The sequence below is a fragment of the Prionailurus bengalensis genome, chromosome A1 (assembly GCF_016509475.1).
Source record: "Prionailurus bengalensis isolate Pbe53 chromosome A1, Fcat_Pben_1.1_paternal_pri, whole genome shotgun sequence".
Classification (NCBI taxonomy): domain Eukaryota; kingdom Metazoa; phylum Chordata; class Mammalia; order Carnivora; family Felidae; genus Prionailurus; species Prionailurus bengalensis.
In genome coordinates, this window is record NC_057343.1 from 72,606,570 (window position 1) to 72,621,245 (window position 14,676).

At 37.6% G+C, this 14,676-nt stretch overlaps 1 protein-coding gene across 5 annotated transcripts in view; it reads right to left on the minus strand.

Moving 5' to 3' along the window:
* Nucleotides 1–14,676, minus strand: part of NALCN (sodium leak channel, non-selective) — a 317,213-nt gene that overhangs the window by 128,275 nt on the left and 174,262 nt on the right. For all 5 annotated transcript variants that reach the window (XM_043582614.1, XM_043582617.1, XM_043582618.1 and 2 more), the window contains one exon: nt 1,944–2,081. In XM_043582614.1, coding sequence (XP_043438549.1) covers nt 1,944–2,081 — 138 coding nt within the window. The remainder of the gene's footprint in view (nt 1–1,943; nt 2,082–14,676) is intronic.

Below are 14,676 nucleotides of genomic sequence, written 5' to 3' on the forward strand. Positions count from 1 at the left end.
AGCTGTGATCACCCTCTTATCCCATGGCTAAAACATCCCCCAAAATACAGCTCCCATGTAGATGGCATCTTGGAAAGTAGGTATGTGGGGCATCGTTACCCTCATTTTCAGATACAACGCAACAGAGAGGTTGCGTTGGTTTGGTATAAACAGTTTACTAGGCCGAATCATTTTTCTTCTTGCTTTCGTATTGCGTGAGACTTTCACCAAAGGATCAAATTTGTGTGAAACATCTGCCATGAGGATAGCAAACAAATATATTGTTTTAATAGAAGAACAATTAGATTATTACTATACATAGATGATTTCAATCATATCTATCCTACCTTTAACTATGATCAATAGTCTCCAAGCTATTTCATAGTTATAAAGGAACTTAAACAGAGTAGGTACTTAATAAACATTAGTTGAATTGACAAATGGGTGTGTGGATGGATGAATGAATGGATGGATGGATGAATGAGATAGACTTAAAGGTCCCAGAAGACAGGATGCAAAGCCCTCAGGGCCAATGTCATGAGGCGCAGGTGGATTTGGCTCTGGAAACCAGGCCTCCATTCCTTCTGCAGAAGGTTCTCTCCTTTTGTGCATATTTTAAAAGTCACCCCACGTAAAAAATGCCAAAACTATTTCTATGTGGTTCTACGGTTTGAACCTAAAACGTTACACCATGTAACAATGTATTCCTATACACTTTTTGACCTATGTGCTCCCTTTGGAAAGAAAGGTTCTGCCTATAGCAAATGCAACCTTGAACACATCTAGTTTCTGAAGCACCTATTTAGTTCACATTTAGAATTGGAAGGAATCTTAGTGCCCATTTGTAATTTGTCTTATTTTAGTGACTCTTGGAGAGAGGTTTGATTCCAGGAAGACATTTTCAGTGATAATGCTAAACTTCACAATCTTAGGAAATAACAACGTAGCTGCCTGACCACAGGCTATGAGACCAGGAAGACATGGGAACGTCCTGGGTCTAGCATTTACACTGTACATGATGTTGGGTGTGTTTCATCATCTGTAAGCCTCAGTTTCATCATCTGTAAAGTGGGAACACTGCCTACCTTGGTTGTTCCAAATATTAGGAATGAAATTATGAAACGTTCTGCTTTTTAGCAACAGCAGGGCTTTTTGTTTTTTGTTTTTTTAATTTCATGTGTTTCTGATAAAGGATAACATTTTGGGTCCTTACACTAGAACTTTTAACATAATAGAGCTTAAGTTTGCTTCTTAAATACACACACATTTATTATAAGGGGATGTACTGTGGCCATTAGAAAGATCTGAGAATTGCATCCCTTACTATGTCAAGGCCATATTTCACAACCTTTTTCTTTCTGTTTAATGCACATGCATTGAAAAGAAAATTCTCTTTGTGTGATAGAAGTCAATTTTTCCCGGGTTTTGGTATTTTGTTTTCATGATGCTTTTTGCAATATTTGTGACTCTGTGTTTTAATTTTTTCTCATGTGTTTCTTTCAGCCACACAGCCCAGAAACACAGAGCTGACTTCTAACTGCACCCTAGAGTCAAGGTCTTCAGTTTAATCTCAGCTTTGGAATGGAAGCAGTGAAACTGAAGAGTGTGTCCCCACCTTATAAATAACAATAATAGCAGCAGCAGTAATAATGACATAGTTCTGGGAACACTTAGAGATGGTTAACCATGTACTTGAATATGGGATTTCATTATGTTTTATCTCGTGTTCCCTCAGGCAGACATTGGAGTATAGGATGGAGCCCTCCTCTTAGTCAAATTTGGAATCTAGTTCCTCAAGCAGTTGGAGTCATAGAAATTTAGACTGGAAGAAACCTCATGTGCCCGGACTACTCTACACTGGTTCTCCGACTCTCGTTTTGACATTGAAAAGAGGCCACAGAAACCGGTTGATGCTTACCCCACTACGGTACTAAGATATAATTGACAAGAAATGCTAAACTCACCAGAGTGGCAAAGAGGTGATAGAGAATGAAATAGATGGCTACCACAGGTGCCCACATGTGTCCCACAGCATTTAGGGTTTGGTCCATTACGTCTACCCATCCTTCCTGGGTGAGGATCTGGAACATGGACATAAACGCCTATGGAGGAAGAGAATGGAGGCATTAAACACCAGTTCAGACTTGCATGCAGTTTAAAACTAGTTTGTGGTGTTTGAGGACTTCGATCTCAATATTATTGATTTTTATCTGATTGATTGGGAGAACAGCCTTAATTCCACAGAGGGGAAAGAGCTGAGAATTAAAGATCCTTAAGGCTGATATCTAACTATTCAGTGTGGAAAACTAAAATAATCACCCTGAATTATTATTAATAATAATTACCCTGAATTAATATTAGCCTTGTTGGTGGTAAATACTGTTGAGAAAATAAAATAAAATAAAAAGACATCTTTTTATTTGACTTTCTTTTTTTTCCTCGAAGCAAGCTAATGAGTTGCTTAACATTTCCTACAAATAACTGTATTTTTTTTCTGTTGCTAAGTGCAACTTATTTTTATAGCGAATTGCATTTGATTGTCTACAGGCATATGAGAATAATAGCCTTGATTTTACTTTTATAGTACCCATCCATCAAATTATTTCAGTTATATTAAAAACACAAGACTCATTAAAAAAGAAACATTTCTAAATGGTATTACCATACCAAGAGACTTAATAAAGACAAACATATTTTCATGATTTTATTTATTATTTTCAGGGTGCATACTCAAGACCATGAAAGAGGCCAAGACCTAAATAAATAAAAAAAAAATGAATAAATAAATAAAATAGAGCATTCCCACAAAATCTAGCCAAGCTAAAAGACTCATACTTTCTCTGCAAAGACTTTGGCTAGTTCTATTCTTACAAGTTTTTCTTATTAAATATATGATTACATGTACATCTCTGACTCGTGTATCTTACATACATTAGTGAACAATAAATGCTTCTTAATGAGGATTTATTATGATAATGATGTCTGGAGAAAGTGACAATTGTAATCCAGTGACTCTTTAAAAATGTCTTTATAGGCTTTAGTACAATGAAGATGTAAATTGGATTCTCAGATTCCAAGAAATAAGGTCCAGGATAATACAGAGATGGACAGGCCCAAAATAAAAAGCCCTGTTACACTGATAGGATCTTAGAGACAAAATGAACCCTACAGAAAATCTACTCTGCCCTTTTTTTTTAGAAGATAAGGAAAATGAGGCTTAAAGATGATTGGTGATTAGCTCAAAGTCACTCTATTAATGTGTGGCAGTAACAAGTACCACTGAGTCATTATGACTCCAAAGTAAGTTCTTTTCCAAGCACTGCAGTCCATGTTCAGTGAGGTCTTGAATCTACTAGTTTCCAGGCTGCACCCCACACAGTACACACTCTTGGCAGTTTCCTTTCCTAGGGACACTTAAATTTTAACTGTTTTAGAAGTACGACATTCAATCCCAGCACAAAGCGGACTCATTTGAACAAAGGAGCAATTAATTGGTAAGTGATTCTTTTACTAGGAGATAAGTTTTTCCACCTATCCTTTGTCTATGTGTGAAACACTTAACATCTCCTTGAGTTAATTTTTTATAACCTCATTACCTACAACGTGTTTTGTTCCTGTAAGCATGAAGTAGGCTGTTATTGATGCTTGAACTCAGCATCGCCAAGGACAGACAATATAATACTTTCTTTGCCAGGGCGTCTAAGAGAATATTAGTCCTAACTCATCCGAAAAATGCTTCAGATTTTGCAATGCGTCATTTAACTTCTTAAGAATGCCAAAACTTATTGAGGACATTACTTTTTCCCTCTGTGTATGTTTCTGTCACATATTTATTACATCCAAAGACAAGGAACACAAATTTCAAAGACAATTCACATAAAAATATCAGACTGCTGTATTTTCTTCAATGAAGACGTCACCAATGTGAAAGTGTGTGTACATCCTCAAGACTCAACAGCACAAGGGGAAGAGTCAACACATCTACCAGTATAAACAGAATTTCACCCGACATGAATTCCTTTCCCCCAAAATGACAGGCCAGCTTGTGATTAAATCCAACATTTATTCTTGGTACCTAGAGACCAAAAAATGCAGGTGTACCTTTCAACTGCCTTGGGGACCAACCAAATTAATTTGTTTTCATCCACTGCATTAGCTTTCATGAATACTCAGCTATTATACATTCAGTAAATGTTAGGGAACATGGAGCAATGGGATTGTAACCTGTTGCTGGCAGATAAGCAATGTGGGCAAGAACACAGGGGTTATCTTCCACTCTTTTCAGAGTCTCAGAAGAAAAAAAAATCTCCTTTCTGCACAGCTCAGCCACCTGAAAGTGCATGTTGTAAGATGCTGTGAATTATATTTGAGAGCAATGCTTTGTTACAACGCGATTCATGTGTTTCCAGCTGCTTCCTTGAATAAACCAACAAAAAGTAGCGCCATGAAATATTTCAATCACGGGCTGAAAATTAATTTGTGCCTGGCATGAAGGCTGCTATGTCAGTTTTGTTGAAATCTTATCCAGAAATTAAATCCCAACGACTGGGAGATGTGACTCAAGTACACTTACTTATATTTATATTGTCAATGGAATCTGTGTCCCTTGAAGAGCCTGCTTAGTGTATTTATTTAAATGTGGGTTATTGGTGGTTACTGAAGGCTTGATGTGTTGGGGACTGAGATGAGGAAGACACAGTTTCTTCTACTGAGAAATTTATAATCAAGATTAGAGAAAAAGATGAAAATGACCAACTGTAAGAAAAGGCAAAAGGGAAAACATGGTATATAAGAGAATTGTGGTAAAGCTATCATGAGCCAGTTAGAAGTATCAATGTACTCCTCTTGGGTGAGGCAAGACTGTTTGGGGAAAATGATGGCAAGTGATTGTCATGATGAAAATGAGAAGGACTTAAATGGGGAAGAAGGGGGCCATGAACAAAGGGCTGGAGGAAGTTGTTTTCTCTGAGCTCCTTGTCTCTACTTAACGTCATTTTCCTATCCTGTTGACCTCTTGTCCCTCTTTAATGGCTTCTACCAGCTCTTTATAAATTAAGAAAATGGATCTTTTATCTGTTATATATGTTTAAAGTATTTTCCTCAATCCATTTGTGGTATTTTTGTGAACATAAATTTTACATTTCTATGTGGTCTAATTTGCTATTCTTTTATCTAAGGTAAAAAACTTCTCTCACTGGATGATTGGACGTAAATGCACCCATACTTTTATGAAGTAGTTTTAGTTTATTATGTTTAACATGCTTAACCAGAAGTCACATTTAAATCAGTTTGTATCTGGAATTTATTTTGGTATAAGAAGTGAGATAAGAATTAATCTTATTTTTTCTTTTAATAGATGATCAGCTGACTCAGCACATATAATTGAAAAAAAATTTATCTTTTCTTCACTAATCTGAAATACCTCTTATCATAAACTGAATACTCAGACAATTTCAGCTCTATTTCTAAATTTTTATTCTTTTCCATCAATCTATCTCACTCCAAATTGCCTAACAACTGTACATTCACTTTAATAATGATTAAAACAAATTAATAATTTGATTAATGAATTTAAAACATCGTAATGAATTTAAAAAGCTAGGGTTCCTAGCTGTTCCCCATAAACTTCTGTTTTCAGAATTCTTTTATTTACTTTTACATATTAACTCCTCAAAACATCCTCTTGTTTTATTTGTTGAGATTACATTAATCTAAGAAAAACTAATATTCTCCAATCTCATAGAAATGTTTACCTTTCAATTTATTAACTTTTTATTCATGATTCTGAGAAAATATTTCTACTTATATAGTTTCCACACACTTCTTGTTAAGCTAATTAATATTACCTTTCAAAAGCTTAATCAAGGTGATGTCATATCATTAAAATACTGTATAGTAAAGAAACCTGATGATGAGTTTCTTAATGGGTGATAAACTGCAGACTACAGCTATATGCCTAAGCACACTTCTTAGTCCTAACTGGTCTTTCATGCTTGCCAGTACATTTATAATCAACAGATTGATAAACTATAAGTTGACTATAAAAATATTGTTCACTGTTGAGTCGGGTAATGCTCTCAGATCTTACTTCCTTCTCCAGGGCTCCAGTATTATGAGGTATACGGTACCAGAAGGTCAATGCTCCAGGTAAATGCTCCCTTTCTCACTTTCCACTAATTGCTCAGAATCTGATTTAGTTTCATGCATTTTATTTGAATCTTGCTTTCTTACACAATTTTCAGTTAAGTTTAGTTTTGCTTGGTTGAGATTTTCTGATTGGTTTTGACAGATTTTGTTGGAAAAAGAAATACATACCTCCCCCCCTTCTATTTCCTATACTTTCCAAATTCTCATGAATTTTATCTATTGTTTGGAATAAATTCCACTCTTATGCTGCTGTAGATGTTCTTCCCAAAACCTTCTGTTACTCCAAAACCATTGGATTCTTGCTCTCGGATATTTTTCTTGGAGTCTTCTTATCACCTGTTTTAATGTGGACTAATTGCTTTCTAGATTTGCTCCATGGTGGTCAGAATCTTTGCTTTGAACTTTCTTCTTATTCTTTTTAAAATATAATTTATTGTCAAAATGGCTAACATACACTGTGTAAAGTGTGTTCTTGGTTTTTGGGGGTCAGTTTCCATGGTTCATTGCTTACATACAACACCCAGTGCTCATCCCAACAAGTGCCCTCCTCAATGCCCATCACCCATTTTCCCCTCTCCCCCACCCCCCATCCACCCTGTTTGTTCTCTATATTTAAGAGTCTCTTACGGTTTGCCTTCCTCCCTCTCTGTTTGAAATTATTTCTCTTCCCTTCCTCCATGGTCTTCTGTTAAGTTTCTCAAGATCCACATATGAGTGAAAACATATGATATCTGTCCTCCTGAAATACAATTAACTTTGTCTAGATCTTTTGTTCTATTACGGTGTCAGAAAGTGACCCCAAATCTCAGGCCTGGTTGTGAGTCCTGTTTCACTGTCAGCTGGGTTTTCTTCTCTCTGCTTTGCTGTCTCAGTATGAGAAGAGGGGTTTGCAGGGACAGAAGTATTAGCTACGCTATGGGAAGTCATGCTCGAAAGATCAGGCTTCAGGTATTTCTTCAGTTCAGTTATTCAGAAATCCTTATTGCTGCCAGAGCCTGTCAGTCTCTGGTGTTCGCATCCTCAGATCATGGGCTCTTCCAGACCTCACTCTCCCAGCACTGGCTCCAGGGGAGGACAGACAGGCTGATTCTGCCATTTTGGGTTCTCTGTGAGGAGAAAGAATACAAGAGGGGCTCTTGCTCCCAGGGCCGCCTGTCCCCTTGTGGCTTCTGTTTTCTTCTTTTCTCCTCATACTCTCACTATGCTAAATTTTTGTGTATCATGGGAGACAATTCGTTTCTGGAAATCATGATTATTTTGCTTTCACTCTCAAGCTTTCTTTCTGTCTTGGAAAAATAAAATGGTGAGATCTAGCAGTTTCTTTTGCCTCTTGTAAAAGGGCTGGAACTAGTCACTTCTACACTGGGGGGTTTCTCGTCTTTTTTCAGGCTTGTGCATGCTTCCGTGGTCAAGTCTCCTCAAACAGAAGGAGAGGAGGATGTGTTTTAAGATTTGCTTTTCCAATTTATTTTCTTCTCAATGTCTGGAAAACAGGCTTAAGGCATGAGCTTCAAGAGTGAATCCTCCCTCTTTGACTCTCTCTCTCTTTCTCCCAGCTTTCCTCCCTCCTTAGTAGCTGCTATTCAAAGATAATGGTATGAAACTGTGGCTTTGCCTTTGTGTGGTTGTTGCTGTATAATTTTTTCAGGCTGATAATTAACTGTTTCATTTGTTTCCTTAGGTTTTAGGGACAGAAGGTCTGTGGTTTTGCGATTTTACTCCTCAAGTCCAAACCTACAGATGTAAATAGGGGTAAACAACTTTGTTTACAAGTCCTCTTACTTTTTTTTTTTTTTAAATGACACAATCACATGTTAAACACCACTATACAGGTCAGGCCCTGTTCACACTGAAGGTGCCTGGAGGTACTAACTGGATCAGGGATGAGCAGTTAACTAAAGAATGGCCTTTGAGGTGATCAGGAACAAACAACTCTGCTCCATCAGGGAAGAACTAAACCAATCAAAAACATCTCTAATGAACCTCTAGCGGAAGGTACAGAGAAAAATCACAATACTGGCAGTAGCATCTGGAGGTGAACAACTGAAGACAAGCTGTGCAGGTCAGTAGGAACAAGAGGGATCATTAAAAAGTCAGAGTTATGAGTATGTTGATAAAACAAGGAAGCAAACGTCTCCGAATGAACAGGAATTAAGAGGGAAAGAAAACACACTGAGTAGACATGGCAATGATATTCACCAAGTGGAGAAGGAAGGTCTTGAAAATCACCAGCTCAGTGACCACCTTTTTCTAATTGGAGTGCATCACATCCCTCAGGTGTGTGGGAATAAAACAAAGGGTGGGACCAGAGCAGGGGGAGAAAGCCACAAGGCAGGATTGTGATGAGGAGAGCTGTTCCAGGGGTGATGCAGGAGAAAACACGTCTAAGCATAGAGAACAGGGTCCTGGAGTCACTGAATGTCCTGAGCACTGCAGGAGAGAGACACAAAATTCACCATCAGCCCTTCTCAGTTTCCTTTGTTGGCATCTTCTCACGTAATCTCTAAATGCTGCAGAGCCTCAGGGCTCAGTCCTCAGATCTCTTTTGTGCCTCTCAACACTTAACTAACTAGTTCAACTCACTCATCCCAATGCTTTAAATACCATCTATATACTGATGGCTTCAGCCTCACATCCGGAATCGACTCTGCTTCTCCACTTGAATGTCTATCAGACAGGAATCTCAAGCATTAGATGTTCCACATCAAACCCTTCATGCTCTATTCCCCAAATCTGTTCCCTCTGTCTCCTTCCCATCTCAGGAAATATCAGCTCATTCTCCAAGTTACTCAGGCCAATGACCTCACAGACATTTTCGGTTTCTGCATCCAACCTGTGAGGAAATCCCGCTAAATCTCACCGTGGTTCTTGGTCTCAGTTCCACATTTATTCTCAATATTCCCGGATATTACTACTAACACAGCTAATAGTTTCCCTGTAAGTAGCCCTACATTTTGGAGCTATACTTTCCTGTCATAAACTGAGACTGGGGAACTTGAATAAAAATAAGACCAAAGAGGGAGGAATAAGAAAGTATTTTTATAACTTCTCTTTTGTTCCAAATAATGCCCTTGAATGTCAATCACAGATGGGGTGAACAATGTCTCCTAGACCAGCTGCCACCAGGGCCACCAAGGGCCCATGCCACACTGTTGGTGGCAGAGATAGGTTTATCAATGACAAGACATCCTTTTCTCTCTCAAGGTCCCAGGGATCCCTTGATCTTTCTTTTTTTTTTTTTAATTTTTTTTTTAATGTTTATTTATTTTTGAGACAGAGAGAGACAGAGCATGAATGGGGGAGGGTCAGAGAGAGAAGGAGACACAGAATCCGAAGCAGGCTCCAGGCTCTGAGCTGTCAGCACAGAGCCCAACGCAGAGCTCGAACCCACGGAGTGCGAGATCATGACCTGAGCCGAAGTGGGACACTTAACCGACTGAGCCACCCATTCGCCCCTCCCTTGATCTTTCTGACAGACCTACCTAGACTTAGGTGAGACAGCAAAGCAAGGATCACCCTATGCTGAAATAAACAGGCTACAAGTCTTTGTCCGGGCCTTGCAAAGCAGTTCATAACCCTTTCAAAAGCATATCGTGGATGCCCTTTGATAACTTGATGCCCCAGTGCATGTTTTGGGTTTTGAGTAGGTGTGAATATAAATTTAGGTCAAACAATATTTAAATATTTTTAAAAAGTAGGATGGGTAAACACCTCAGGTTTTAGTCAACATATATCGAGCAGAATATACAGTATGATCCCATTTGTAATATACAAACTAGATGTGTTCTTGTGGGCCTCAAAATGCTTGAAAGCCTATAAAATAAACTTGGTACTCTGAGGACTGGAATGTAGAGGACAGAATGCGGAGGAAGTGGGGGGGGTAGATACTCAATTTGAACTTCTTAAAGTAATAGCTTTACTGAGATATATTATATTTTGTGTACCATAAAATTCATCTTTTAAAGTCTACAATTAAGTGTTTTTAGTTTATTCACAGAGTTGTATGACATTACCCCTAGTTTAAGAACAGTTCATTACCTCCCCCTCCCCTCAAAAACTATGTGCCCATGAGCAATCACTCCCCATTTCTCCCTCCTGCAGCCTTCAGGAACCACTATACTTTCTGTCTCTCTGGATTTGCCGGTTCTCAACATCTCCATCATACAATCCGTGGTCAGGGTTCATGCATGTTGTAGTATGCATCAGCACTGTATTCCCTTTATTGCCAATTGATATTTCATTATAAGGACATACCACAGTTTATCTATTCATTAGTTGATGTATATTTGGGTTGTTTCCACCTTTTTGGCCATTATGAATAATGCTGCTGTGAACATCCTCATACAGGTTTTTGTGTGGACAGAAAAATTGCTTTTCACTTAACATGCCTTTTATCTTTTGTATTCAAATACATGTAAAACAGATATTCATCTTTTTAAAAATAGACACTTAAAAAAATTTTAAATGTGGTGAAGAATACAACCCATATTGACATACAGCTTTCATTTTACAATATAATTTGCATCTACTTTCTCTAGCTCTAGCTGGTTTCGGGAACTCTTTCTCTACAATAGATGTGCTTTCAAAATGAAATCCACTTGACAACTTATATAGTGGCTCAACCTTCTTATTGAGAGTGTCCCTGCTGTGTCTTACTACCAGTCAGCCCTAAAATAGAAGACTTGGCTTGATGTATTCACTGAGTACAAAAGTGACACCTCCTTTGGTTTTAATTGCCTTAATTAGTCACCTACTCAATCTCCTTGTTTCTTTTTTCCCCACTCAAATAGCAGTAATAGGTAGAGGAGTTTTATCTTCTAAAAAATCTACTAGCATCATGATCCTTTAATACTTTGTGGTATAGTTCTTTTATTTAAAACTTAACTACTCAAAACTTTAATATTTAAAATGACTTCAATCAATAGCAAATGTTGGACTTATCTCATGTTGGCTGGCAAAATCATGACTGTCAAGATCGAGGTCTTATGGAGAGTTCGGTGGGGGGTGGAAAAAAACAATAAGATGACATTAAATGTACTTAAAAACCTAGAGTAAATTAAAGTTCTAAGAGCCACCACTTACTGTGGCTATACTAAGCTGTCCATAACTCCAAACTGTGGGTTTGAAATCTGGAACATAGCGCTGTGACGTTAAAGCCACTGGCGGCAGCCATTTCTTTACCTCCAATTCCTCTTTAATGGTTTAGATGGAATTCGATGGTCCATCAATTCAGTTACACTTTTTCCAGTTCTCCAAACTCCGATTGTCTTTTTTGGCAAACTCTCAGGAAAAATGCCTACTCCTAGGTGAATCTGACGTTTCATGGCTGCGCTTACCCCTCCATGTGCTCTGAAGACGGGGCTTATAGCAGAGGAAGACAGGCTCCCTTGTCCCAGGCCTCCAAAGGGGCCTCAACACTGTCTGGCAAGCCCCTTCCATGTTTTTGGTGAGTCCATTACCAGCCACAAGCTTTCCCAAACTTTTTGTCATCTGTCACCTGACTAACGACATCCACTTCATCTCTGCCCTCACCCTCAAGAGATGACCTTCCTAGATGGGGGAGCTAAGAGTGCTTTTTAAATTGGAGTTGCATGAACTGAGTATAAAGACCTTGACCTTCTGTGAGCGGCAGAGCAGTGAGGCAAAGAACACCTAGCGGTCCTGATACCCATCTTCCCCAAATGCATGATAGCAGCACTCTGAAGACTGTTTTGAGAATCAAACTAAATTAAGTATGTGTGAGTACTTTATAAACATGAAAGCACCATACAAGAAATATTAATAAAAATGAAAAAATCTCTTTCAAGGAAAAACTTCAATTACCCTCATTTAAATTTCAGAGTTTCTATACAGTTTCTATGACTTAAAACTCTTTATGCCATACACAGTATGATTCCATTTTTATAAAGCTTAATATTATATTGGATAAACCATTCATATTTTTTTAGAAGATATTTCCTTTTTGGGGTGCCTGGGTGGCTCAATTGGTTAAGCGACTGACTTCAGCTCAGGTCATGATCTCACAGTTTGTGAGTTCGAGCCCCGCATCAGGCTCTGTGCTGACAGCTCAGAGCCTGGAGCCTACTTCAGATTCTGTGTCTCCCCCTCTCTCTACCTCTCCCCTGCTCATGCTCTGTGTCTCTCTGTCTCTCAATAATAAATAAATGTGAAAGAAAAAAAAATTTAAATAAAGAAAAAGAAGATATTTCCTTTTAGATATATGATTTTGAAAGTGTGGTTATTTTTGATGGCATCATTTTGTTTCATCTTTGAACTAAATGATTCTCTAGAGAACCTCTATAGCTCTAAGTGTCTCTATTTTATGATCTATTAATTGGTACTAGCAGTCAATTGGAGAACTTTGTTTTCATACAGTAAATTTTCCAGCCCATTTTCCCAGACTATCTCTTACCTATAAATTACAGGAAAAGGCTGCGGTAAATGTTTTGTTCCTAATAGATCCGATAAATTACCTTCTGGTGCTGTCGATTCATCTGAGTATTTGTTGAATAAACAGTAAAAATCCTGGTGTTAGCAAATGGACTGATAATAGAGAGCTAAATAAAATAGGTGCTGTGCTCAATGTTATCACATACACTGGGATCTGAAAACAAAATGGAACAGTGGCTGGATTTTGTTGTAGGGCCCTGGTCTGGAGAGTTTAGTCGCTAGCGACCTTTAAATGGTAAAGGTTTTGAAGGCATGTCTCTCTTTCAATATATGAACTTTTTGGAATTTGAGATCTGTTGAAATCAATTCCCTTTGTTGTTAATACGAAACGAAACATTTAAAACATTAATCTCTCTGTAAAATGATTATGCCTTATACCTTGTCATTTAGAAAGAAATAAAGTTGAAACCAGGGGTTTCAATTCTGTGACTGCCTTTTATACTGTCCCAAAAGACCAAGCAGTTCTTTGTTTTTTTTTTCCAAAATGAACCCACATTATTTATTTCATTTCTATAATTCCTAAAATGTGCTTGTTGCCAAGCATTCCATTTAAATGAATAAAAAGAGAGAGAGGGAAAAGCCTGTTTACTGGTCAAATTTTAGACCACTATGGAAGAGCCTTACTGAATCGAGACTAAAGTAATTGGGCTTAAATGTCAAAATGAGCTTGAATGTAATTAGAAGCAGAGCAGACATCAGAACCTGATGCCTACGCCAGCAGCAAATTACTTTCGGTAGAGCCTACACTTAAATATAATTTCAGGAGTAAAAGGAAAGATGGCAGAAACTCATTTGCAAAAGCCAATGAATCCTTTTCTAGTCCTGAAAGTGTCTGGAGGTGTATCCAAACATCTCTTTTCTTTCAAATGGCCATGCTTGGGTTCACTTTTACATATAACACTGTAAGTGACAATACAGGCAAAAATCATGGATTTGTGCAGTGTCCTAGGATTTCTTTCAGGGTAATTGTCCTTAAAATGACATAAGGAGAGATACTGAGTCATGACTAGCATTTTACATGGTGCTTTACAACCCCTGAAGCATTTAATTGTCCATTATGCAGAGGAACTTGAACAATAACCCCGCGAATTACTACTGTACATATTATACTCCGTACGGAAGTGCAGAGGCCTTACATGATTAATCAAGGCCTGCAGGAAAGCAAATGGTGGGGCCAGGTATCTAGGCTGGTCTTAAAATTCCTGCTGTCCTTTTGAATATTGCAGGTAGTATAAATCTGAAGAACTAGTAATTGCCGACTTCTTTTCACAATCTAAATTAGTAAAACAAACAGTATAATATTCAACTTTTATAAATTTTGAAAATTTTGTAGTATTTAAAATTTTTACCTTCTTTGTCTTACATAGTATCGGGTACGTATCAAGAACCGCAGGTTAAGCTCAACTGATTAATGGAAAATAGGTATCTGTAGTATTTTCTCCTCTTTGCTAAAATAAACTCCACTCATTAACATTTTTCCACATGGAAAGGACATAATGTTTTCATTTTCATGAGAATCTAAAATTACAGAATTTTAATTTGTTTTAATAATAAAAATATGTTAATCATTTATGACTTAAATGTTAAAGTGCCCATGTTGGAAACATTTATCTTAAGGGAAAAAAAAAATCAACATGAACTGACTGAACTTAAATTTTTCCCCTAACAGTCTTTCTTGAGGAGCATGATATTTTTAGTTGAAAGGTATACTTCCCACCGATTATGTTAAAATAATTTTGAAATGCAGCCATCTCGCTGACAGAACAAACAGCTGTGAAAATGAGACCTGGAGGTTTATGCAAATAGGAAACTTCTGAATTAATTTTCTTCATAGAACAGACTGTCAAGTTTCTGGGAGTATTTATGCCCTATTTCTTAATTAGTGATTTTGCTAATGTCAGTCATATTAAATTTTCATGATGTAAATGATGCATTTCATTGGCAAATATGCGCTATAAAATTGCAGATGAAAGTTGACGTTCTACTTTTGGTGCAATAAAGATCTTGTAACATATACAGAAGAAACAGTGCTCCTGAAAACACAGCTGTGTGTCCTGTTGTTAAACAAGCAGAGGATTTATTAAGAAAACTTCTGTAACT